This window comes from Aspergillus heteromorphus, assembly GCF_003184545.1.
Source record: "Aspergillus heteromorphus CBS 117.55 chromosome Unknown BO70scaffold_18, whole genome shotgun sequence".
In the NCBI taxonomy this organism is placed as follows: Eukaryota; Fungi; Ascomycota; class Eurotiomycetes; order Eurotiales; family Aspergillaceae; genus Aspergillus; species Aspergillus heteromorphus.
Window position 1 is genome coordinate 14,485 of NW_020290423.1, and position 24,588 is coordinate 39,072.

Genomic DNA, 24,588 nt, shown 5'->3' on the forward strand with positions numbered 1-24,588 from the left:
GCGGTGCCTGCCCACCTCACCTGCTACTTCTAGATAAGTACTACTACATAGTTAGGGTCCGTCCTACCGAGGGGCACTTGCACATGCGACCCCGTGGCCTGAGGGGCCCACTGATTGGGAAGAGGGCACGCACGTGCTCCGATGCCCCGTCTGGACGAGAACGTCGCCAATCCTCAAGAATAGGCCGGGGTGAGATCATGGCCACTTGCGTTTCGGCTCGACTGCAGAGTCTTGCAGCCTAGAAATAGGACATTATTAGAGGGGTCCACTTCACTTCATTTTACACTCGATAGCGGTGGATGATGCGATAGCCCGGATCAGCACGGTCCTGATGAATGTCCCCGTCCGACTGTCTGTTATCTCGCTTCGCTCTTCCTCTTCGACTCCCTTTGCTTGGCCAACGCAGTCAGTCATTCTCGTCGAGGGACATTATGCTCCGTCGCTGTGGGACTGGGAAACCCGAGGCTGCATCCACACCAGCCAACAGGTCTCGATGGAAGCTCGATAGGTATCCGGGGTCCTGTGGGTGGCGAGGGAGGCATTTAAACCTGTGTGACAGCACCAATTAGATAGCGTCTCGTTCGCATGGGCGTGGTTCCAGTCCATTCCGTGCTTTTCGCCAGGACGAGGGACTCGGCCTAAAGGAGTAGGGGATCTGAACCCCATCTTTGGTGGTCAGGAAGTGAGCAGGACGGGATGGTATAGTATAGTACCTTGGGACCTTGGGTGGGAGAGGGTCTGGTAGGTAGGTAGGCAGGCAATGGGCCGGAACCTGAGAGTCAGTCCTTCCAGTTCCATAGCTAGCTAGTGTCTGTCTTCCTTCTAGTCCGGAGCAGACAGGACGACTGAAACCGACGTGCCGATGGGAGATGATGGGGGAAGAAGTAAGGGACAAGGGCCGGGCGCTGGACCGACGAGGGCCGTACGACCCGTAAGAACAGCGGACGGAAGCACGAGCCCCAGAAGCGCCGGCGATTTGGCCCCAGGCAGCCGGTCTCGTGCCCCCTCCGCCCGCCCGCTGGGCCAATCATCGCGCCGCCAGCTACCGCGTGGGCTTCCCCAAGCACGCGACACTGCTGGAGTATACAACGGTAGTAACTGTCCCAGTATCAACTCTGGCTTCCCCAATATCACAGAAAGTCAAGTGTCCATCGCTCCGTCGATCATCCCTATTACACTTTATGAGGACTGTCTCAGTCTCCGCACCCTACTTCCTACTTCTTATCACTTCCCTCGTGCACAATCGCCTCTCTTTCCCGCCTTTCTTCATATAAACCCGCCAGTGGTGCTTCCTTTACCAACTTACCACACTCAGAATCTCCGTTCTCTTGAACATCCAGTGTATACACAACAGAGTACTATCTCTTACCCCTGTCTCTTATTTTACCTAATCGACCGTCCCTACTCGCACCGTCAACGGTCTCTCCCACGTCCCAGCCCCAACCCACCCCCCGCCTCTCTCCTCTCCGTCCACCCAATCTCTTATCTTCGTTGACGACCACGGCTGTACGACGCTCAACGGGTTGTCATCCAACGTTGCTCGACCATTGGCCCGGTCTTACTTTGGCTGGGGTCATCTCGTTCCTATTAGCTTGTCTCATGCGAGGAAGGAAATTAGCTTGACTTTCCCATCGTTGTTCGACCCCCCCCCCCCCGAATCAAGTCATGTCACGCTCTCGTCTACCACCCACTCCCGCCATGTCGGGCGAATTCATCGTGAAGGACAATCCGTCGGTCGATGGCTCGGACTCGTTCACGTTGCCTCCTGCCGCCATCAGTCCCTCCAAGATGGATGCGGCCAACAGACGATCCTCCAAATCAGACAACCCGTCGTCCCTTTGCTTCCCCGCCTCGCCAGCCTCCCCGGATCTGGCCTTCGGGTCTATGGCAAGCTCCCCCCGTCAACCGGGCCTCAAGAGACCCCTGGAGGATTTCAACCTTCCTCCACCCCCGACCCGCACCCGCAAAATCATTCAGATGAAGCCGAAAACGCAAACCGCCCCCAAGCCGATGCCATCAGCCAGCAAGGCCTCCGCGAAGGATACCGGCAAGGCTTCGTCTAATAATGCCGCCTCGACCAATTCTAAGAAGAAACAACCCAGTGCGACAAGTGCGGCTGGCCGGAAGATTGCCAGGAAAACGGCTCACAGCTTGATTGAAAGACGGCGGCGGTCGAAGATGAATGAGGAATTCGCTACCTTGAAAGACATGATCCCGGCTTGCACAGGGCAAGACATGCACAAACTAGCCATCTTGCAGGTTCGTCCGGCCCTCTACTGCTGATGATCTTTCTGTTTGTTGAAGTAGTTAACCGTCTTGTTTATCCAGGCCAGCATCGACTACGTCAACTACCTTGAACAATGTATACTCGATCTGAAAACCGCTGGAAATCGACCCACAAAAGGCCCGCCGCAGATGCCACCCGCCCCTCCTTCCCCAACATCTCCTGATGCTCTGGCCGAAGAGTCGGCTTTTTCGTCCTCGGCTTCCGTATCCCCATCACTCCCTCCAGCAGATGCTGCAGCCCACGCAACCTCGCCGGCATATTCGCCTCGCAGTCATGGTCCCACGGGGACCGTCATTGAGTTTGCACCATCAGTCACGCCGAGTCCTGCTCTGATGCCGACCCACCCAAATGAAAGCACAATGCGTTCCGGGCATGGCTCATGGGCCGCCTCGTCTGCCAGCGCCTCCCCGATGCTTCAACCCAGACACTCCCTCGCTTCTTCCGCCGATGTCGACCACGAAGCATCTGCTGCCCTCCTCATGCTGAATCGAGACTGCCGGGGATCGGTCGGCTCTGCCCATGATATGCATACTGAAGCTCATTCTCGTTCGCGGGGGAATAGCATGCAGGACCCGCAGAGGAAGGTCGGAATGAGCGTAAAAGACCTGCTTATTTCTTGATGTTCGGTCTATACCGCGTTTCCTTATAATGATTCATGTTCTCTCTGTGATAAATCATCGGTATCAAGTGGCGTGCAGGATATCCATACAAGGGTCGGTGATGATGGTCGGACAGGCGCTCTTGCTTTTTGCTTTGAGTAGTGCGAGGTATGCGGCTTATTTGTTTCTTGTTTGCAGGCTGGTCCAGTGCAAGTGATGGCCGTATTTCAAATAGCGCTCATGCAATGTGGTCAAACAATGAATTTGTTCGAGAACCACCAATCTGCTCTAAGATGCATCCACATGTGATGGTTCCCGACAGAATTTATCCAAGGTACAGACCAACTTCTTACCTCGACCATCCTAGGGCTCAGATCGGCGCTCTGATAAAGTTTAATTTAGAGTGTAAGAAACTCTCTCCGCCTTATGAGGATCCAGCGAACCCACCAACAAGACCGCAGTCGAAGCCACGCCGAGCGCGACCGTGTCGTACCTTTTCTCGGGCCATTTCTAGGGAATGTGAGCCGTACCACTAGCCCCAACCCAGCACCAATTGCGATGATCCCCAAGCACCCGCGAAGGATGACAGGCTGCAGGCCGACAGCCCATCTAACCCCTGCCAGTGTGCCATCACTTGACGGCAGTAGGTCTGAGGTACTGTCCGATAAGAAGGGCGACGGGCCAGTCATAAAACTTGCCGAGCTCCCGATACGCAGCAGGGGTCGCTGAGCATCAAACTGAAATTGTCTCGGCCTCACCTGGATGATGATAGTGGCGTGTCTAGATGCGGCTGTTGATCGCCTACCCCGCACTGGACCGGACTTCTTTTGCTCTTCTAGACATATTCCTAGTCCCGATGGTGTTAGGGGGGGGGGAAGCTGGTGGTGGTGAGAGGCGATGGGCATATCCTGTGGTTGGGAACAACAGGAATCGAAGGTGTGCATATACAGAGTATTCCCGGGCACCATTCCAGCCCGAGCACCCAAACAACCATGGCCCATGCGAGATGTCTCAGTGACAATGAATACGACCCAGACAGTCATTCCACTAACACCTTGTCAGCTGCAGGTGGTCAGCCAGCCAGCCAGTCCCCTTTATCCCTGATTATGAGGTGCAGTTCTGCTCGCCGACAAGCATGAGAAGGAGGCAGGCTGTCTGGACTCCTGGAGTAGCTGCATATCCTTAACCCTACCCCATTCGCCAAGCCCAAGCCGTGCATAAACCCATCAGGATTTCTGATCCAAAGGTTCGGGCTAGCCCATGTCGTCAAGACGCCCTCATTCCGGTGGAGGACAATCCGAGAAGGGGCATTCGACGCGGGTGCGGGGAGTAGAATGCGCCATTAAGGGCAGCTCACCAGGCTGAAAGGGAAAAAGGCAGCCAGCCACCACTCCATACTTTGTGAGTACGATAGTACTTATCAGTACGCCCAATATATCTCCGTGGGCGTTTTCTTTTCTTCTCTTCCACGTAATCCCTGCACGATATTGATTGCCAAGGGGAAAGAAAGCTCCCCCCAAGCCTTGGCTCTGTACGGGAGTCGACAGACTTTCCCAAGTGGTTGGAGTGACGACATGCGATGATCTGCAAAAGGCAGATCCACTGGCCCACTTGTTGGGAGGGAACTGAACCGGTCGGGTCTGCAAATGCCCTGAGGGGATCTCCCATCCGTGTCTTCCTGGGGGCACGCTGGGCAGCTGTCGGACCGAGCAGAAAGAAGGTTGCGAATTGGGCTGCGTGGAAAGCGATTGCAGGGCGGCGGATGGGATGCCGATCGAAGCGGTGACTTGACTCTGTCGAGGCCCGGAAGGGAAAGGGCGGGCCTGCTGCGGTTAGTGTGGCCGCAGAGCCCCCGCATTGCGATCCACGCTTGCCCCGGTGACCCCCTCCCGTGGGCCTCCTTGATGGCTGATGGCCACCCAACTACTACTCTCTTTACTTGCACTCTACTCTCTATATAGTCCTCCCTCATCGCGGCCTTATCTTCCACCCTCTCCCCCTCCCTCCTCTTTCTCTCCCTACACCCGTCTCTCACCGCTCATCCTATTCTATGGCCTCGACTGAGCCCTCCCTCAACCCCCTCAGCCCCCTCCAAACCCCACCACCATGTCTCACAGATTCCGCTCCCAGCAGCGCAAGAAGAACGCCCGGTCCATCGCGTCCGAGGATCCCTGGAGGGTCGACACGCCCTTCGGACCGCCTCAGATCCCCCATTTCCCGGGTCGCATCTGGCGCATCCGCAATACACTCCAGCGATTCACGCCGTCCGCGCGCGCTGAGAAGGAGCTTCTCAAGATAAAGAATCGGTTCAAGGTCCCCTTGACCGAACGAAACATGGACGCCTTTGTCTCGGAGCAGCTGTACTCCGACGCTTGTTATCCCAACAAACATAGCCGGGAATTGCAGATCTCGGCATGGTTGGACCGACTGTCATACTGATGCATGCGCTTGGTTCTCACTTGTTTGTCCTGCACTCACGAGATCTACATATATCGCAAACCGATCCCGCATCCTCCACCCGCTTATCTCTCCCACCTTTGATCGACCACCCTCGATGGCAGCTGGGAAGAATCGTGCGCGATAGCCAGCAACTTGTCATTCGGGTTCTCGATACATATCTTGCGGCACATGTGAATTGGGAGGGTTACCTGCTTGCCGTGGCTGTCCTTCCTTGGCGTCAACGTCATGGCACTCGGCGCGCCGCCAAGGATGCCCGCGGGTATCGACACCGACGCGATCGTTTGCAGTGGGAATACAGCCATCCCAGCCTCTCATAAAGCAAAAACTCCACACACTCTTCATCATTCAACGCCCGGGTGGTCTAGTGGTATGATTCTCGCTTAGGGTTACAACCCAAGCATATCTGCGAGAGGTCCCGCGTTCGATCCGCGGCTCGGGCCGTTACATTTTTGGACTTTGTCAGTCTTTTTAGCTGGTCTCTTTGGACGTTCGTTTGGATCCTCGATTGGATTCTTTTTTGATTCCCCCTGTCTTGAAGACCCTGCTCTTATAGTTGGGATTGTGTGATACCAGACCTGAACAATTCATAATGTAATAACGGCGAGCCTGTCATTTGTTTGGCAGCGGGTCGGTTTTGGTTAGCGAGACACGGTTATTCTAGAATGGTTTAATGGCGATTCTGTAGACTAGGCATTTTCTGGTGCTAGGTAGTTAATAACAATACCGTTATTCAATTAATAATCCATTCTTCTTCTATGAACTCTCTGGGGCATTTTCCTTCACCCGAAAACAAGGGTGGGTACAGTTGATTTCTTTCCATTAATGCATGGATAATCAACTATTTATCAGTTAGGTCTGCATTATATAGATATAATTCTTCCCGCCATGATCTCCAACCACTAGTGCACAAGTGTAGACCTGTCCGATGCAGCTACTAGCAACTGGCATTGCAGCCCCCACTCCGCTCCCCGCATCGTCCAACGGCCGGGTTTGCCTGCCTGCGTGAGCTGAGGAGGGGTAGTTAACGTGAACTGCTGTGTGAGGGGAACTCCTGTCTCTCGCCCTCCCAATTCAAACCTTCACCACCACCCCTCACCTCACAAGGCAGCCGGATAATGCCCCGACTAAAAAGGGTCGCCATAATCGGTCAGCAACACCCCCTCCAGAATCCACAACCCACAAATCCGTACCACACCATCTAACACCCCCCCGCAGGCGCAGGCCCTTCTGGCCTAGTAACCGCCAAAACACTCCTCCACAGCTTCCCCCATGGAACCTTCAGCCCCACCATATTCGAAAAGAGCCACAGAATCGGGGGCCTCTGGCCATCCGAGCCATCAATCACTGGGCATGGAGCTACGACCGCTTCTAGAGGGTTGATCAGCCCGTCGATGCGCACGAACCTGAGTCGCTTCTCGGTTGCCTTCTCCGATCTGGCGTGGGAGTCGGTTCTTGGTGATGCTGACGCCGACGCGGAGGTCCCGGTGTTCCCGCAGGCGTGGCAGGTGGGCAGGTACCTGGAGAAATACGCGGAGAGGTATATCCCGGACGGGGTACTGAGGCTGGGGGCGGAGGTTGTGCAGACGGATCGTGGGGTGGCTGTGGATGGGTTAAGGGCTGGATGGACGGTGCGGTGGGTGGAGAGGAGGTGCGTATACATATGTACCGGTTATCTGGGAAGTTTGAGATTGACGGGCTTACAGTGTTGATGGGGACTGTGGAAAGGATGCTGTGAAATCAGAGCAGTTTGACTACCTCGTCGTCACGTCCGGATACTTCGCGAAGCCTCACTTTCCGGATATCCCCGGGTTGGATCGGTTCGGTGACAACGTCGTTCACAGCACGGAGTTACAGAGCCCGGAGGACGTGCAGCGGTTGATTGACAGGTCTGGGTCATCGGGTCCGGGAGGCAAGCTGGTCGTCGTCGGGGGGAGTATGTCTGGAGTTGAGGCCGCGTCTACACTCGCTCTACACCTATCGTCGTTGAACCTCTCACCAGGTCAATCCGGAAGAGACTACGAGGTCCACCACGTCTGCTCAAGACCCTTCTGGACGATACCCACGTACCTGCCTCACAGCTACTCGCAAGGAACCAGCCAAGCACAAACGAAAGATACCCCATTCCTACCCCTAGACCTCGTCCTATATGACCTCGGCCGCCGACCCCCAGGCCCAATCGAGCATGGTTTTGGGCCCCCCTCCACGCAGCAAATAGGCAAGATAAACGGCTATTTCAGCTCCCTCCTCGGAGAGGACTACACCCGCACCGGCAGCTTCGGGATCACCAACCCCAACCCCAAACTCACCTCCACCTCCACCCCCACCCCCACCCCTACCCCCCAACCCCCCTGGGTAGCAATCGGCGACGACTACGCAGAATACGTCCGGGCCGGGTCTATAACCGTCACCATCGGCCGCGTCTCCAACATCCACACCGACCCCGACCCCGACACCAGCAAAACCAACCTCCCATCCCTAACCATAACTCTCCCCCAAACCCAAACCAACCCCACCTCCCACCCCCCAAAACCCTCACCAACATCACCGCCATAATAGCAGCCACAGGCTTCACCCCACTCCCTCTCTCTCCTTCCTTCCACCTTTCGTCCTCAAAACCCTCGAATACTCCCCAGCCGATGCCTTCCTCCCTCTCATCCTGGACGGAAAAGGTACCTCCCACGCTGAAATCCCTGACCTGGGGTTCGTGGGCTTCTACCGCGGTCCATACTGGGGGGCTATGGAGATGCAGGCGAGGAGTGTGGCGATGAGGTGGGCTAGAGATAAGATGCCTGGAATGTCGGGGGAAGAGGGAGCGGGGAGGGAGGTTGAGCGGGGGCGTGTGAGGGAGTTTAGATTGAATTCTTGTTTGAGTGCGAGTTCTACTTTGGATACCTCTCAGCGCGCTCAATTTCCAATGGGCGATTACGTGGGTCTGGTTGAGGAGTTCGCAAGGGAGATGGGGATATCTCGGGCTCCTATTTCGGGGATGGATGGTGGGGGAGAGGGTGGTGGTGATGGCGATAGATCCGGACCTGCGATTCCAAGTCGCTACGCATTCGAATCAGAAACTACACCTACAAACACACCTACACTCTCATCTTCGAGAACAAACCCAGACCCAGACCCAGACCCAGCCACAGAAAGAAACACCACCCTCTCCTCACTGCAATCTACCCTCTTCCCCCCCTGGGACAAAAAACATCCAGATCCGAGCACAGCAATAGCCATCTTCAGGGCTTTACATGGGTCTTGGAAGTTCGAACGCACTTTTTCTCCTCAACCCCCCTCTTCTTCTTCTGCAGCAGCAGCAGCAGCAGCTGCTGCTGCTACTAATCCCGACAAAAAAAAGCAATCGGGTCTAGCGGTCTTCACACCACGCTATCCATCCCACCCTCATTATGAGAAGGAGTATATCTATCAAGAGAAACTCCTCACAATCCCCGAATATGGGCATGAACCAGACAACTGGAACAGTGGCAATGACAGTGACAATAACAGTAACAGAGCCAGTACCGGTCCGAACAAAAAAAACGAACGTCTACCTCAACTCCACTCCGTATTCCGACTCCTCCAAGACGGGATCTCTTGCACTCCGACCGAGACAGACAACCATGGACATGGGCATGGACATGGAGATGGAGATGGCCACATCCATATCTGGGATATGGGGGTAGACAACGAATCCAACAGTTCCGTGGGGGCATTTTCGCATGGGATTAGGGTTGGATTGGCGGGGAGAGGAGGAAAGCTTGATGTGGGGGGGTCGAATGGGGATGGAAAAGAAAATTTTGGAAGCGGGAAGTATCTTGTTCGGGGGACCGGGTTGGGATCGGGGACGGGGAGTGGTGAGGTGCCGTATGAGTATGAGTATACGTTTTGGTTTGAGGGGGTGTCGGTGGTGGGTTGGGAGTGTGGAGTGTTTTTGAAGGAGGAGGGGGAGGAGGAGAATGGGCATGGTGAGGTTGCGAGGACGGTGTATATACGGGATACTCATGCTTAGATGATTTATAGAAGGGAGAGGGGGAGGGGGATAAAGTGTGGTATTTCACCAATGCACACAACATGACATATATTCAACTAAAAACAGGCTATAATTTAGCGCCCTGCATTCTCAACCGTCACAGAATTGGGCTTCTCCACGTCGGCATCCTGGTGCGTGACCCGCATCTGCTTCTCGGAAGCGAAGAGGTCCTCACCCCGGGTGACGTGGTTGGCACCGCCAAAGAGCGCATCGATCTCCTCGAGCGGGACCTTCTTCGTCTCCGGAATGAAGAAGTAGGTGAACAGGGCGAGGAGGAAGTTGATGCCGGCGAACATGTAGAAGGCGTAGAAGCCGCAGTTGTTGAGGAAGGTGGGGAAGAACTGCTGGACGATGGCGTTGGCGACGTTCTGGGTCTGCGAGGCCATACCCACGGCTTGGGCGCGGACGTTCATCGAGAAGACCTCCGAGGTCCAGATCCAGACGGTGGCACCCCAGGATGGTTTGTCTGGGGGTGGGGTGTTAGTAAGGGTTAGAAACAGACGGCTGGGTCGGTGGACTCACAGAAGAAGATAAAGAGGAAGAATAAGAATACGATGGATATGCCGACGGGTGTGGTTTTTGCCCCGTTTGGTGATGGCGTTTCGGTCTCGACGGCCGAGATGATGATCATGCAGACGCCCATGCCGATACCACCGACGATGAGGAGGAATTTGCGGCCGAATCGGTCGATGAACCAGACGGCGTTCAGGGTGAAGATGATACCGAAAGTGGCGTTGAGGGCGTTGATGAGGGCAATCTGGCTGGCGCTGGTGAACACCTTCTCGTAGATCTTGGTGGAGTATGTGTTCAATGTGCCTTGCCCGCTCACTTGCTGGCCGGCGTTGATTACCAGGGCCAGGGCCATGCGCTTGCGGAGGGACTTGTCTTTCCAGAGAGCGGAGTAGCTGCTGGAGATGGCCTCTCTCTCGTACTCGATAGCCTCGCGAATTCGGAGTAGCTCGTCTTCAACCTCTTCTTCGGACTCTCGGACGCGGAGCAAAGCTGCACGCGCCTTTTCAATGTTGTTGCCGTGTTGGATGTACCTGCGGAGGTGTTCGTAAGAGTAAAGATCTGAGATAGGGGCCACTTACCATCTTGGGGAGCCGGGAATAGTTGGCAAGATGGCGAGAATGATTATAGGGACAAGGAGCTGGAAGATGATAACCAATTTCCAGTCCCACTCTCCAAGGTGCTTTGTGTGCTTTGTGCATCCATAGTTCACCCAGAAGCAGATAAAGGAGCCTACGGAGTAAAACATCTGCCAGAAGGTCATGATCTTTCCGCGGATCTCCGGGGGTGCGAGCTCTCCGATGTAGATGGGGCCCGCGGCTGTGCGTGAAACGTCAGCATGAAGGTTCCAGTTCATAGCAAGGAAAGTTTGACAGGCTCACTCACTCAACGCGATGCCCTGACCAATACCGATGATGCATCTTCCGGCAAGGAAGCATGCAATATCCCCACGAGGTGCCCAACACTGCATGAATGTCGCTGCAACCACAAGAACACAGCCGATGGCCATTCCAATCTTGCGGCCCAGGAAGTCGGCGATGGGACCACCCAGGAAGAAACCGCCAAAGATTGCACCCACGGTGTAAGCCGTGTTGATCCCACCGATCATGCTCTCGTCCGGGTCATTGAAGTAGGCGACCCAGTTGTCCGAGCCTTGGACGGAGTTATAGACGGACGCATCGTAGCCGTAAAGCACCATGCATGCTGCTGCAACGAGGGAAATGAACCTGGCTGACTGTGAGACATGCTCCACAAAGGCGGTTGAGGTATAAGAACCAATTATAAGCTCTTTTCGAGCGAAACATGAAGTCCAACATGATGGCAGTGAGACTGATGAGGTGATTCTACCTCAATAGTAGATTGAAATGCCTCCTAGATGCTTGATTGCCACGACAGCTGCCCCAACAGGCCAACCAAGGCTGCTCAAAGATGCACAAGGTGGGTATACAGAGGAAGAAGGCGAAAAGACCTGCACTGGCGGCGGTGGGTATATATATCCCACACGGTAAACCACCAAACCTGCAGGCTGATAAGCTACCAGGCCGCGTGCCAGCAGCCAGGTGGCGAGCACTACACCAAGCCATAAGGCGCCATAGCACTAGACGCTAACGCAGATACATTCCTGGGGGTGGCTGGATTGCCCCAGAGGCCTAAACAACCTGCTGCAATCCTGGACGTGACGTTGGTAGGGCGCAAGCATCAGCTCCAGGATTTCGTCGGTCGCGGGGTATCCGGGGTGAGTCGAACGGGGAAGCTGATGGGGTATGGAGACACCCCAGACGGGGCCATTGTTGGGGTTTATCGTAACGTGGAGAAATCCGGGGTCGAGATTCGAGGAAATTCTCGGTCAGGCACGGCTGGCCTGGACACCACTTTCCACAAATCAGCCGCAGCAGGATTGCCAAGGGGGGGCAAAGAGGGTCCACCAATGGTAAAATTGAGGGAATCGATGGGTTTCAGCGTTTAATATCCGGGGAGTCCAAGTGGTTTTTCACATGGAGGGGAGATGGCGTGGAGAGGAAGAAGCGAGCGACGACGATTGGCGAGTAAGCGGAGGGGGTCACGAGACCCCTGGCATTAATTAATATCCCTCCCCCTCGTATCGTATTCGACTCTCGGCGATCAGCTCTGGTCAGTGCGTTGATGGCCAACGGTACTTTTGGACGATGTCTAGTGCCATTCATTACGCGAGGTGTGCCCCGTACAGGTGAACGCTTCTTTTCTGCATCTGTATGCAACAAGATATCTCAGTCTATCAGCCTCTGCTGGGTTGATGCTATAGATAGGCTTGCCAAAAACCTCAGCCCTGTGTCCTTTGCCCGACCTATGTGCCAACCATGGGTTGCAGTTTCCCTGCTGCCCAGGGAGCGCCTTCCTGGTGTGGTAGGCGGGTCAGCCTCGGATATCCCCTTGACTCTGATGATTGTGAGGAATGTCTTTGTTACTCCTTACTCAACCATTGTCAGAGAGTTGCATGCATCGCCTTTCAGTTTACTTAGTGGCTCCATACCTATCTCTTCCAATGTATTGCCAGCAGCGTCTTTTCGCATTTCTTTATGCGGTCCTAGGGGTATTCACCAACACCACCCTAGAAATCCCGCCCCTGATTCCATACGAAGCCAATGGTGGACAATATCGGACGGAATGTGCCAGTACCTTGTCCAGCATCTCTCAGTACATCACGGTGTCCGAGGTTCTTGACCAGGATGGACCAGGGTGTGCCGTATCTCTGACCAACCCAATGGGTTGGGATACGAGGCCTTCTCTTAATGCGAATGAGCCGGCATTAAAGCTCACTTTCACGCTAACATATCCCGGGAAAAGATCGATGAATCTGCAGTGCGACACCTTACTGGAAGGCCTCATCTTTTCCCAAGACCCGGAAACCAACCTGGGAAATTTGCGATCAGACATCCGTCTGCCACTCCCGTCAGCTTCTCAAGTCTACGCGAGACGAACCTTGTGGCAGGGTGAGCCCGAGAAGGACCCGCAAGCGGATTCTCCAACGCAGGGATACCATGGGATCCTGAAGTACATCATCTCAAAAATGAACGGGATGGGTCCTGCGAAGAGAAGCAACGGGGAGGCTCTCGTTCCTTTTTCTCAGAGGCCAGCCGTTCAACGGGACCTATATAGTTTGGGCCCTATTTGCGAGGATATCGTTTGTGAAGGATATGATTGGGAAGAGATCTGCATCTCAAGTGCCATCCCCGCGGACAGACAAGAACAATGCCTCATGTGCTATCCTCAAAAGCATATGGGCCTCGTGAGGCACTATTGTCAAGAACGAAGATATACGGAGCTCGACGTGTTCTACAAGGCCTGTGCCCTCTTGGGTGCATCGGTGCTGGGGGCTACACTCATCTACCTGCTACGGGAGATTGGCAGACGGCTCCGAATGCGATGTCGATTTTTTCAAAACATATGTCCTCAATTGTCAGACACCACTACGAAGACTGGCCTGTCAAGTATCTACTCGCTTGGCAGTGTTGAGATGCCCACAGCCACCAGTACCATGATCCAGCAGAGATTCAAGCGGTTCGGGCCTTTCACCAAGGAGTCTCGCCGCAGGGTCCAGGATGTCTTTGACCTGGAGTCTTTTGAGGCATATCGGGGTGAGCCAGAAGTAGACAATCTGAAACGGATCCCGGTACTTCCACGCGCTCCCAATGCAAGTGTACGGAGACATTCCAGTGCATGGAAATCTCGCACAAACTCCCACATCAATGGAGACGAGAAACCAGACAATGTGGGAGAGAGAGCCTTGATCTCCTTCGAGGGTACTTTGTCTCAGTCAAGCTATTATGCGTGAGGTTCACCATAGGATGGTTTGCATGGCCTTCAGGATCCACACTGTTATTGAACGAATGCATGTATTAGACACCATGATAGCATAGTGTTGAGGGATGGTAGAGAACCAGACTCTTACTTGGTTTGCTTTACTATTGACCAGATCTCTAGATGGATACACTATCTCAGTTATGATCCCTTTTCTATTGTTGGAATTCGCCTGGTACCCCGCCGAGACTAAAAAGGTGTCTCGACATCCTTCTAGTCATAGAGGTGCACTAGGTTCAACACCTGCCATTCATCCATCACTCTAATTGTTAACTATGGCTGAAAATGCGAAGGCTCAGTGATGGAACCCAGAGAGAGTATTGGCAAGCACAGCTACCAAGAGAGGTTAATGTGCAGGAGCATTCCATCTCTGAAAATTAACCGACTCATGTTCACAGACACAGTTTCATTGCAGCGTCCAAGCCGATTCACCTGTGCAAGTCATTAGATGTCACGTGCTCTCGTGACTCTCCGACGCGATTCCGTCGCGACGGATGGGACCAACCTTCTGCTTCATACGAGCTATGACTCCCATCCTCTTCAGCCCATCTTCCCCACTTCTTCTACGTGCGCATGTAAGGGAATCCTTCATTCAAGCCAGGAAAGTAGCTCCATCTCTCTATCATTGATTCCTACACCCTGCACCCCTCCCCGCTACCACATTCGCCCCATTCACCACCAATGCCCCGCACCTACAGCAAGAAGAAACAGACGCGGCTCGCCTTCGCCCCGATAAGCGCTCCGCCGCCAAAAAAGGAGCGCGAGTCGGACGGCGAGCAGGACCGGCGAGCGACCTTACGCTATGCGCATCCTTCATTGCCGACCCTCCGTCGCGGCCGATCTCGGTCTGATAGTGAGTCTTGATCTTCTTGGTTACGTTGTCTATCTGCCATCGATCCGACGACCGATTTACTTACCTGATGGAAACGCGAACAGAGAAATCCCTACCGACAGGAACAGAAACAAAAACGGAGAACCCCCCACGACAACCTACCCCGGAAACCGCAGCAGAAGCCCCAGCAGCCCCAGTCCAAGAAAGCGACAGCGATATAGAGGTCGTGCGCAGCGCGCGCAAACCCCACAAGCAGAAATCCCGGAAGCGCAAGAGAAGAGGGGATTCCGAGGAGTCAGAGACTCTTGCGCAGACACCTGCTAAAAAGATCGTTTTGGATGATAGCGACGATGAAGAGGATGTTGTTGTGGCGTCGCATCGGAAACTGAGGCGTGGGAAGGCCGCTCGGCCGGCGGTGGTGGTGGTGGATGATGATGATGATGATGATAACGATGGGTCGGAAGAAGAGCTGGTTTCTTCCCCGGTGAAGCGAAAGCGGCGCAATATGAGCGCGGATGTCCCTCAGACGCCGCGTGGGAAGATGGATCAGGATGATCTTGATATCGTGGAGGATCTTGACTACTTGCAAGACTCAGGTATGGTTGCTCCACTATCTTCAACTCCGCTCGTCCGTCTAACAGAACTTTTTTCTTTCTACAACAGTGGTGAGAGACACCCGAACCCGCGGCCGGGTCGCGAATTCCGCAAGAGCTCAGCGACAAGCGCACCTAGACGCTCTCCGTCGGCGACGAGCAGGCAAAACCACCGAGTCGTCAAGCGAAGAAGAAGAAGAAAAGTCGAACCGCCCATCCTCCAACGCCGAGTCAAGCGAAAGCTCCGACGCCGAAAGTGACGCCTCCAACGAACCAGAAAAGCCCACAACTAAACCCCGACTCCGCAACCGCCAAGAAGAAAGTGACATCGAATCCGCCATCGGCGAGAACGACGACCTGGACCGCTACGAAGACGACTTCGTGATCGAAGACGAGAACGACCCGCTCGGCGCACCCACCGGCCTCGAAGACATCCCGTTCGAATTCACCCGCCACGCCTACAAGCAATCGAAAGATTACTTCCAGGATACGGTCGAATGGATGGTGCACAACCAGCTGAACCCCGCGTTCCCTCGCACCAGCCCCGTCTATAAAGTCGCTTTCAGCAAGATCGAAGACGAAGTCAAGGGACGGACGGGATCGCAGCTCGTTTCCTCCGTCTGGAACGCAAATTTCTGTAGAGCCCTCCTGGCTCGTCCGCAGATTGAAATCACCTCGTTTCCGACGATAGAGGGCCATCCTTGTGATGCGTGTAACCGGTCGGGGCATCCGGCGTCGTACGATATCAAGCTCTACGGAAAGGCGTATTCGCTGGAGACGCTCGAGCCGCTGTCGGATGAAGATAGTGATGATGATGATGCGGATAGCCATGCCCAGGAGAGAGACCGGGATGGCCGTACCCTGCCAGATGAGAATAAGCGGTTCTTCCTTGGAAGGTAAATTAAATTACCCCAACCCTATACTACCCCATCCAACCCTTTTCTTTCATTCCCTCAACCCCCCAAATCAGATCTTCCTAACCCAAACCAATACTCCCTACATCGTGTTAAACACCCCCGCTAACAAAACACCAGCCACTGCAAAACCAAAGCCACCCTCGCGCACACGCTCACGCACTGGCGCATCCACCTCAACGAATGGGTAACAGGCTACCTCGAACACGAGGGATACCTGAGTGACGAAAGTGTGCTGGAGCGCAACCACTGGCGCCAAAGTCGCAAGAACAAGTATGCCACCGAGGTAGTTGAATCGATGATCCACAACGGCGAGGTCAAGAAGCTCTGGCGCGACTTCAAGATTAATCTGCGGACGGCGCGGGAATCTTCGGTATGTGTTGGGTTGTTTATCATCTTATTATGTTGTGTTTGCGTTTGTGACTGGCATTTGAAATGAAGACTTGGCTAATGAAAGATTAATATAGACACTTGGATAGAGAGATCGGATCGACCTTATTTTTTTCTTGTTCATAATCATAGTCATGGACCCCCCTTCGGTTTCAGAGGGAGGGATTGGATCATTTCTGTACATTCTGCTAGCACAAGATACCCTACCCAGCATACTTTTTTCGGCACCTTTCACATTTATCTATTAGTTTTTTACTATCCTAGATAGCACTTTGCCTTTTCCAATCCGAGTCTTAAGATCGTTCACATTTCATTATCTAGAAACATGATCCCAAAAGTAAATGAAGAAAGACATAAAACGAAACGAACAGATAGTGAAAAAAAAGGGAAACCAGTATACAAATACACACACACACACACACACATCGCCCAAGCCAGTAAAGTAGATCTGGAATCAAAGGATGAGAGAGGAGAAAAAAGGGGGAAAGGAGAGTGCCAAAGATTCCGAAAGTAACAGCGTGAGCGAATAATCCTCATGTTCCATGTCCATATGTAGAATACCATTTCCATTGTCCATCCATCCATCCATCCATCCATCACCCTTGTCTTATTTTGCCACGCAAGCCCCAAACCAATGGTTGATGAGATGAGAGAGAGAGAAAATCGGATAACATATCCACTCCGAATTTATCCCAGATCGTTTTTTGTTTGTACAATTCGTTTTTTTCAATCCAACATATACCGTAGCCGAAACCAGAAATTCTCTCTTCGGGATTAAATAAGACACATCGCATCGACTCGTTTTCGTGACATAGCGACCTCAGTATCAACAGAACATCATTACCGACATAGATAGTAGATAAATATTCGACATTCCGCCCCAGGCAGACCGATGACGTTCGTATTTAAAAACCGTAGGTCTCGTGGCAACAGGCGGCTCCAGGTATGGGAGAACGGGAGAACGGGAGGGAGGGTGGATGATGATTCGACAGGCCACCGGCTGATTATTGCATCTTCACCTGTCGCGATCTTCATCTTTGACGATGGAATTCATTTACAGGGTGGGTTGAGCCTGGTTCTCCTCCGCGGGAGCGCCGGGCGTGAGCATCTATTATTAGAAGAAAAAAAAAGGTCTGATTAGCATATTCCCTCGGAGCGCTCAAAGATATAGCATAGGAAATATGAATTTGAGATCCCGATGACGTCTGTTGTTTTTTTTCTTGGCGCGAAATGCCGGCGAAAAAAGAGTTTTCACGTCATCGCGGATTACCCCGGGCAGGATGGGACGACAGACAGGGATCAAAGGGATGTCCGATCGACCCAAAAAGAGTGACCGAAAGCGACAAGAGATGGATAAGAAAAAGGAAGTGGTAGTGGATAACATACCTCGTTGGCACCCTTGATCATGCCCTGTTCGCGCTCCATCTGGATGTACTGCTCCTCTTCGGCGTAGGCCAGAGCCCACGGGACACCGAGGAGGAAGGCGCTGGTGCTGATGATCCACAGCGCCTTGCCGCTGAAGGAGATGCTGGACTTTGTGAAGGAGGTAACGGCGTTGACGGAGCTGGTGACTTGGCGGCGGGCGGAGGGAGGGACGATGTCCTTCAGGGCGTACAGACGTTCGTACAGGGACTCGGTGTCGACCTCGATGTCGGACTCGACGGAGATCTCGGACTCTGCGTGGATGGCATGTTAGAGGATGTTCCTTCTTTCTGGTCTGAGATGACGATGAATAGGTAGGTCGAGGTGGAAGGATGGATCACGTCGGTCCAGGCGGCGGGAGGTTGTCGCGTGGTATTATTAGGGATTATAGGCGTGCAATTGCTCCCGTATGAAAGGGGTAACAGGCTGGCCGCCTGTGTTTTCGATGGATGGTGTCAGATGAATGTGAAGGTGTATACTAACCGGTGTCAGTGTAGTCGTCTTCCTCCTCGTCGTCGGAGGTGAGAAGGACGTTGTGCTTGCTGGACTGAGGCTTCTCCTGGGCGAAGTGCTCGTCCTCGACCTCGGTGAGCTTGACCATTGTGACGGCGGGGGTGGATGTGGGTTGCAAGGGGGAGCGGAGTGGTAGGAGGTGTTGTGGTGGTTGGAAGAGAGGGCGATGATGGAGAGAAAGAGTTGAGGAACGGACGGAGATTGATGGAGGCCGGCGGATTCGAACATCCGGTTCCAACTTTTTTCCCGGGCGGACACGAACTCAATACGGTAAGGAGCTTCGACCGCCTGTCGCTTTATACTCCCAACAACCAACAAATTATTGTTTTTTTGGGGGGCGCTCATTGCCAAATAGCACAATAAACATTGATCTATATTGTACAAGGTAGTTTAAGGCTATCTCTAATTACATGGAGTGAAGAAAATGGGAGCCCGTCCGTCCCTCTCTGTCCCATCACATAGAACACAAGCAATGGTCTTACACCGTTGCCCCTTTCATTTCTGCATCAATCCTCCAGCTCAATGCTGGATTTACCTTCTTCCCAGCTTCCACCGAGCGATGCGCTCCTGGATCTCCTCCCAGGGGAAAGGACGGAGCTTGTAGCCCTCTAGCTCGCCCTCCTGCAACACAACGGTGGGCTTACCAGTGCCGCATCCCTTGTTCTTGACAAGACCACCGAAGACCTGTCTGGCAACGCGGCGCAGGTCCTCCACGGTCAAGGCCTCAATGTGCGCGCACATCTCCTTAACACCAACCTTACGGCCATGGACCTGGACCTGGCGGCCTAGATCCTCCAACTCCACCATACGCGACTCCAGGTTCATGAGGAGCGAGGAGCGAAGCTGGTTCTTCGCGCGGTTGACCTCCGCGGGCTGCAGAGCCAGGTATCCCGTGTCGAGGGTCAGAGCCTGGAACTCCCGGCACATGACCTCCAGCATCTCGGTCGTCCGGGTGGGGCTGCAGGAAGCAGAGATTCCGAAGATTCCGCTGTCCGTGTAGCTGTGGTTGAACGCAATGCAGCTCTCAACCCATCCGTGCTGGTTCAGTACGTTGGTGTACAGACGCGAGTACATCCCCTTACCGGGACCACCGGCGGAGAAAGACCCGCCTCCTCCCAGCAGGGTCTGGAGGGTGGCCAAGGCGTAGATGTCGGGGTTGGAGATGGGAAGGGCCTCAAAGGCAAGGTGGATATGACTCAGTCGAGGCAGCATAGGGTTTGCGGGAGGGGGAATAGGAGGAAGGGACAGGAAGCCACCAGTGTAGTGGGAGGGTCGGTTCAGATCCAAAGTCGAGGACTGTCCCAAGGACGGGTCGCGCGATGTGGTAGCGTCTTCCGATTTTTGGCCGGAAAAAAGGCGGAATTTCGAAAAGAGGCCACCGGAAGCCGGGGTGGAGATGGTCGATGACGGCGTGAACTGGGGAACTGCAGGCACCTGGCCCTCCTCAGCAGCCGACTTGGAGCCGGACAAGGTAGTCTCGACGCCAGCGCCCGTAAGAGCAGGACCGTCGGCCTGCTTGTGTGTCTTCATGCTACCGAAGTATTGCTCCGTGAGCTTAACCGCCGTGTCGTGCGGCACTCCAGCAAAGGCAACAACCATGCGTTCGGGGTTGAAGAAAGTCTCGCGGTACTTATCGACAACCGCCTTGTTTATCTGACCGAGTCTCTCCTCCGGGCAAAGCAAAGGGTTGCCCAATGTGTTATTCTTGTACGCCGCCGTGTGGACCAACTCGGGCAGGATGAGCTCGGGCTTGGACCAGATCTCCCCAATCTCGTATTCAGCGGTAGCCAGCTGCTGAACGACTTCTTCCTCCGTGATAAGGGGGTCCCGGATAGTTTCCGCCAACAGTCCCAGGGTTGTCGGGACAGCCGAGTTGAAGCTAGCAGACTGGTACATCAAGGATTCGCGAGAAGATGCACACTGGATGTTTCCTCCGAGGCTCTCGAGCGTCTCGAGCATCTGATCGCTGGTATGCGACTTGGTCGACTTGAATGCCAACCGATCCATAATGTGGCTCACACCTCGTAGACTGTCATCTTCGTAACGAGACCCGGCGTCGACGTAAACTCCGACACCAGAGAAGGGTCCTGGCAGGGATTCAGTAGCGACACGGATGCCATTTGGAAGGGTTGTGATCTGCTCGAGCTCGGCGGGATCCTGTGGAGCAGAAGAAAGAGCGATTAGTCTGGGCTTAGACAAAGTTTTCAGGCCCGGAATCACATATCGAAATCCTCACCTTAGAAACGTCCTCGCTAGCAGTCGCGAAGCTTCTCGCCGCCGAGCGAGGCACGCGGGCAAGCGGCTTCGCGGACTCAACGGCCCGCAATACAGAGCGGCGCATGTTTGAATCTCCTGTTGACCAAGTGACCGGAAGTCCTTGATTTGAATTGGTTCCTTCCCGGAGGCGTGAAAGCTGGGTTCCGGAGATGTCGTCGTCACGCCGGCGCCGCAAGGATTTGGATTCGGAGATGGGCGGCTTATCTAATCACCCAGGCACTCCGTCGCCGCACGACGTCAGCGCAGAGGAATGTTGCTTCCTAAACTACCACTCCTTCCATCACCCATGGGTGGAATCTTAACAGGAAAACATTCAAAGGAGAGAATGCAGATAATTTGGCCACTGCGAACGTTTTACTTATGCTGGGTTTCTAAGTGAGTAATAGCTGTGTCTGCGCCGCAAACACGGTCTAACAGGGCATTCTCGCGAGAAAAGTAGTCTACCATCCCAACCTTTTAGTCGGACAACAAATACCACACCATGCCTCCTGTCCTTGCTCCTTGAACTTTTCACGGGCAAACCAAACTATCGAGAGAGACTGCAACCAGAAATTACGGGTGCGCCGTAGCCCACGCGCGATACCAGTCCAGACACGAAGCGTTGGCCACACTCGCGCCGATCTTAATATTTAGACCGCACAAGATCTGCTTCACAGCGTTCTCGACCTTCTTGCCGTTCGACGTTATTGGGATCTCCGGGCAGACGTCCACAATGCCAGGCACATGACGAGGACTGAGCTCTTTGCGGATGATCGCTTGGATACGCGCTGCGAGGTCGGACGGTATGACTTCCAGGGCGTCTCCAGGCGATGTCAGCTTCACAAAGAGAACTACTGTTTCGTCCGTGTCGATTCCATCCCGGCGCCTGCCAATGCACAGCGAATCTTCAACTTCATCTGCGAAATGCTTCAGAAGAATGTTGTATATCTCCGCGCTGCCGAACCGGACCCCGGCCGGCTTTAGGACACCGTCACTCCGACCCAACATGACCACACCCCCAGTATAGGGGTCCAGACGCACGAAATCACCGTGATGCCAAATTGTGGGCCCGAATACATCGAAGTAGCTCTTGCGGTATTTCTCCGCCCCAGTCGAACCGGGAGGCCAGAACATCACGGGCTGCGCCGGAAATGGCTTGGTACATACTAAGTCACCAGGTTCACCAGAGGCAGAGACGTCGTTGCCAGCGTAGTCGTATGCAGAGACGGCCATTCCCAAGCAGCGACACTGGATCTCGCCCTTGTAGACGGGTAGTATCGGGCAGCTCCCACAAAACAGGGACAGAATGTCCGTACCACCGGTAATGGAACCCAACATGATGTCGGCCTTGATGGAGGAGTACACATACTCGAACGTAGATGGTGCCAACGGAGATCCAGTGCTAAAGATGGCTTTCAAGGTCTTCAAGCTTGTGGGTCGATGAGGGTGGTTTGCCGGCTGCAGTGAGGCCTGCTCCAACATGGACAGATACTTGGCCGATGTTCCAAAGTGCGTGATCTGTAGTTCATCGATGAGACGTGGCATGGCCATTTCGCCCTTCCCACCTTCCTTATCAAATGGCCGGAAAGGTGAGCCATCATATAGCACAATGGTAGCGCCGCTAGCCAAACCAGAGACTAGCCAATGCCACATCATCCAAGTGACCGTTGTAAAGTAGAATAGACGATCGCCGGGGCGAAGATCGCAGTGAAGCACATGCTCTTTCTTGTGTTGCAGCAGTGTTCCCAACGCACCATGGACAATAGGCTTTGGCGCACCTGTCGTACCGGAGGAGTATAGTATGTAAACAGGATGCTCGGGCTCCAGACTTGCGAATTCAAGTGGGGCCGAGGAGTTGCTGGCATTAGAGAGGAAGTCCTCGTAAAAAGACACTCTCCCTTGTACCGGCTTCAGTTCCTGGATGTCAAATTCGTACGACTGAATCGTTTTGAACACAACCAAGAGCTCCAAATTCGGTAGGCCTGGGACTAATTGGCGCAGTTTGGCATCCGCCCCGTGTACCTTACCATTGTATAAAGAGGCATTGTCGGCAAACAGGATCTTCGGTTCTATCTGCTTCAGACGCTCTAGCACCGCATACACACCTGTATCGGGCGACACACCCGTCCAGAAAGCGCCGATCGATGTCGTTGCCAGCATTGCAACAACAGTATTGGTGTGGTTACCTAGAAAGCCCGCGACCCGATCCCCAGATTGCAACCCCGCATCCTTCAACGCATTGGCGCATCTTCGAACTCGATCGCGTAGTTCCTTCCAGGATACGAATTCCCGATCTGCTTCCGTCGCCGCAATGATCGCCACCGCATTCTCGTCAGGAGAAGAAGATGGGAAGAGAAGATTCTCGGCAAAGTTGAGTCTGCTTCCCTCGAAGAAGCGAGGTCGAGGGAAAAGAAGCTCGTCTGAGCCTAGGACCTGCAGCGGGGTCAGTTATTTTGATATCAACCAAGGCAGATAGGCAGCAGTCATTCTATCGCACAACGACCGCGACCCCGACCACGGCCACGACAGGATCGTTCGAGCTACTCACGCTATCGTACGGTTGATGAGCCTTGATGGAAGTATAGTGCCAGACATCTTCCCAAAACTTGGCGGGCTCTGATACACTCCACTGCCAGAGGTCGTTGTACGTGGTCATGAACCGGCCATGCAAGGCATTGGACACTTTGATAAAGTCATAGACCTGGGTGGTTTGCGGACTCGAGTGTCGCCATAGTTCCTTGGAACTGGTCCCATTGGTGGACATGGTCTTAAATTCTTGCTGATCACCCTTTCCCAAAACAATAGTCAAGTCAACAAGTACGGCGTTGTTTGCCAGGCTGGATGGGGTTGTGGAATGCGGGTGGATAGTACGGGGAAGTAAGTAGTAGTAGATGGGGCCACCAGCGAGCCGGCCCTTCGGAAGTCTTTCCGTCCTTACCTACGACGTTCCGACTTCTTTGTCGCGCCCAAAGATTTGTCTAGCACCAGGGTACGGTCGAACACGCGATCTCCATTCAATTGTACACAATCTTAAGTTTCTCGAGCCGAAAAAGGATCAATCGGGAGGATGAAGACTGTTACGAAGAGGTAGATAGTATGAGCGTCCGAGAAGCCCGGACGGAACGGAATACGTAAGGAGCCCCGGCCATGGGCACACACGACCAACGGTGCGTCTGGAGGGGAAGGTGAGAGAGATATGGTTCTTGCGCAGCATTGTGTACACACATTTCGAACCGGAGGGGATGTAAACAGCTCATCCGAGCCAGCCGGCACATAGTTTGTCAGATGGGAACAATCACCACATGGACTCTATCTATTGTTGTCCGCAGCCTGATCGAGGTTGGCGGCCTGAGGCAGACAATGCATGTTGCATCCTGAGGTTCCCTTTCCTCGAGTTGGACTGCAATGAACCCCGTGCCAGTTGTAGTAAATGCAATGGCTGTTCTGAAGAGTGGCGGTGAAACCCCGGAATGGATGTCAGTTTCAGTGTGCTTCAAATCCATTGCCTTGCGTTGCCCCTTTCTTGACTGCATGGACTGTACTCTCGGTGGCTGCAAACTCAACAAAACACGACCGCAGGGTCCAGGTGTAACTTTACACAGTACCCAATACACTATTATTACCGGCCGGTCAAGTAGTGGGCCCGGGCACGGGCGGAAAGCAATACCGCCCTGTGACGCGCCCGGCCGCCCGCCGATGAGGCTGGTTCCCACCCGTAATAAAAAGAGAAAAACCCTGTAAGGTTACACCTCGAGATAGAATAGAATAATACCTTACGCACTCACTCTGAAGTTTGAACAGAACAATCTCCACTTCAGGTTGGCTAGCTTCGGGCCCTCTTGATTCGCGTTCATTCGCATTAATCCATTACATTAATAATTTCATTTTTATTCTGGTCACAAATCGGATAATTCACCCAATCTGTCTTCTTCCAGTGCCCTGGTCCTGTGCTGT

The 24,588-nt window shown here is 53.9% G+C and overlaps 9 protein-coding genes and 1 non-coding gene across 10 annotated transcripts; 6 read left to right on the plus strand and 4 right to left on the minus strand.

Moving 5' to 3' along the window:
- The first annotated feature begins 1,693 nt into the window (after positions 1 to 1,693).
- BO70DRAFT_363269 (basic helix-loop-helix domain-containing protein) lies at positions 1,694 to 2,438 on the plus strand. The gene has a single exon (XM_025543523.1). The coding sequence runs from the start codon at positions 1,699 to 1,701 to the stop codon at positions 2,281 to 2,283; it is 585 nt and encodes a 194-aa protein (XP_025397913.1). The 5' UTR covers positions 1,694 to 1,698; the 3' UTR covers positions 2,284 to 2,438.
- Positions 2,439 to 4,992: 2,554 nt separating this feature from the next.
- BO70DRAFT_294514 (uncharacterized protein) lies at positions 4,993 to 5,325 on the plus strand (the record flags this gene model as incomplete). Its single annotated transcript, XM_025539481.1, has 1 exon — positions 4,993 to 5,325. The coding sequence occupies one exon, from the start codon at positions 4,993 to 4,995 to the stop codon at positions 5,323 to 5,325; it is 333 nt and encodes a 110-aa protein (XP_025397914.1).
- Positions 5,326 to 5,696: 371 nt separating this feature from the next.
- On the plus strand, positions 5,697 to 5,786 carry BO70DRAFT_t201. The gene has a single exon. It is a non-coding gene; the product is annotated as a tRNA-Pro (tRNA).
- Positions 5,787 to 6,461: 675 nt separating this feature from the next.
- BO70DRAFT_430288 (uncharacterized protein) lies at positions 6,462 to 8,131 on the plus strand (the record flags this gene model as incomplete). The annotated part of the gene is made up of 3 exons (XM_025548146.1): positions 6,462 to 6,492; positions 6,562 to 6,994; positions 7,050 to 8,131. The coding sequence occupies 3 exons, from the start codon at positions 6,462 to 6,464 to the stop codon at positions 7,897 to 7,899; spliced, it is 1,314 nt and encodes a 437-aa protein (XP_025397915.1). The 3' UTR covers positions 7,900 to 8,131.
- Positions 8,132 to 9,441: 1,310 nt separating this feature from the next.
- Positions 9,442 to 11,181, minus strand: BO70DRAFT_372114 (putative MFS sugar transporter; the record flags this gene model as incomplete). Its single annotated transcript, XM_025544831.1, has 5 exons — positions 9,442 to 9,833; positions 9,890 to 10,410; positions 10,459 to 10,696; positions 10,763 to 11,103; positions 11,153 to 11,181. The coding sequence occupies 5 exons, from the start codon at positions 11,179 to 11,181 to the stop codon at positions 9,442 to 9,444; spliced, it is 1,521 nt and encodes a 506-aa protein (XP_025397916.1).
- A 1,217-nt stretch (positions 11,182 to 12,398) lies between these two features.
- BO70DRAFT_397635 (uncharacterized protein) lies at positions 12,399 to 13,688 on the plus strand (the record flags this gene model as incomplete). Its single annotated transcript, XM_025546722.1, has 1 exon — positions 12,399 to 13,688. One exon carries the CDS (start codon positions 12,399 to 12,401, stop codon positions 13,686 to 13,688), a length of 1,290 nt encoding a protein of 429 aa, XP_025397917.1.
- A 607-nt stretch (positions 13,689 to 14,295) lies between these two features.
- BO70DRAFT_317309 (uncharacterized protein) lies at positions 14,296 to 16,667 on the plus strand. Its single transcript, XM_025540382.1, has 5 exons — positions 14,296 to 14,567; positions 14,651 to 15,142; positions 15,210 to 16,035; positions 16,174 to 16,426; positions 16,521 to 16,667. Exons 1-5 carry the CDS (start codon positions 14,396 to 14,398, stop codon positions 16,530 to 16,532), a joined length of 1,755 nt encoding a protein of 584 aa, XP_025397918.1. The 5' UTR covers positions 14,296 to 14,395; the 3' UTR covers positions 16,533 to 16,667.
- An 830-nt stretch (positions 16,668 to 17,497) lies between these two features.
- BO70DRAFT_294463 (mitochondrial import receptor subunit TOM22) lies at positions 17,498 to 18,466 on the minus strand (the record flags this gene model as incomplete). Its single annotated transcript, XM_025539477.1, has 3 exons — positions 17,498 to 17,551; positions 17,830 to 18,119; positions 18,349 to 18,466. 3 exons carry the CDS (start codon positions 18,464 to 18,466, stop codon positions 17,498 to 17,500), a joined length of 462 nt encoding a protein of 153 aa, XP_025397919.1.
- A 283-nt stretch (positions 18,467 to 18,749) lies between these two features.
- BO70DRAFT_339003 (mitochondrial-processing protease subunit alpha) lies at positions 18,750 to 20,794 on the minus strand. Its single transcript, XM_025541229.1, has 2 exons — positions 20,615 to 20,794; positions 18,750 to 20,535 (listed from the first exon to the last, which is right to left on the minus strand). Exons 1-2 carry the CDS (start codon positions 20,717 to 20,719, stop codon positions 18,910 to 18,912), a joined length of 1,731 nt encoding a protein of 576 aa, XP_025397920.1. The 5' UTR covers positions 20,720 to 20,794; the 3' UTR covers positions 18,750 to 18,909.
- A 198-nt stretch (positions 20,795 to 20,992) lies between these two features.
- Positions 20,993 to 23,477, minus strand: BO70DRAFT_363277 (acetoacetate--CoA ligase family protein). Its single transcript, XM_025543524.1, has 2 exons — positions 23,183 to 23,477; positions 20,993 to 23,067 (listed from the first exon to the last, which is right to left on the minus strand). The coding sequence occupies exons 1-2, from the start codon at positions 23,396 to 23,398 to the stop codon at positions 21,208 to 21,210; spliced, it is 2,076 nt and encodes a 691-aa protein (XP_025397921.1). The 5' UTR covers positions 23,399 to 23,477; the 3' UTR covers positions 20,993 to 21,207.
- Positions 23,478 to 24,588: the final 1,111 nt, after the last annotated feature.

Bases quoted from the DNA above. Each gene is read 5' to 3' on its own strand.
- BO70DRAFT_339003 (XM_025541229.1), bottom strand. From the start codon at position 20,719: ATGCGCCGCTCTGTATTGCGGGCCGTTGAGTCCGCGAAGCCGCTTGCC. The intron at 20,536-20,614 runs GTGAGGATTTCG...TCTGCTCCACAG, and splicing joins CTAGCGAGGACGTTTCTAAG to GATCCCGCCGAGCTCGAGCA.
- BO70DRAFT_363269 (XM_025543523.1), top strand. From the start codon at position 1,699: ATGTCGGGCGAATTCATCGTGAAGGACAATCCGTCGGTCGATGGCTCG.
- BO70DRAFT_317309 (XM_025540382.1), top strand. From the start codon at position 14,396: ATGCCCCGCACCTACAGCAAGAAGAAACAGACGCGGCTCGCCTTCGCC. The intron at 14,568-14,650 runs GTGAGTCTTGAT...AAACGCGAACAG, and splicing joins CGGCCGATCTCGGTCTGATA to AGAAATCCCTACCGACAGGA. The intron at 16,036-16,173 runs GTAAATTAAATT...ACAAAACACCAG, and splicing joins AAGCGGTTCTTCCTTGGAAG to CCACTGCAAAACCAAAGCCA.
- BO70DRAFT_363277 (XM_025543524.1), bottom strand. From the start codon at position 23,398: ATGTCCACCAATGGGACCAGTTCCAAGGAACTATGGCGACACTCGAGT. The intron at 23,068-23,182 runs GTGAGTAGCTCG...ACCCCGCTGCAG, and splicing joins CTCATCAACCGTACGATAGC to GTCCTAGGCTCAGACGAGCT.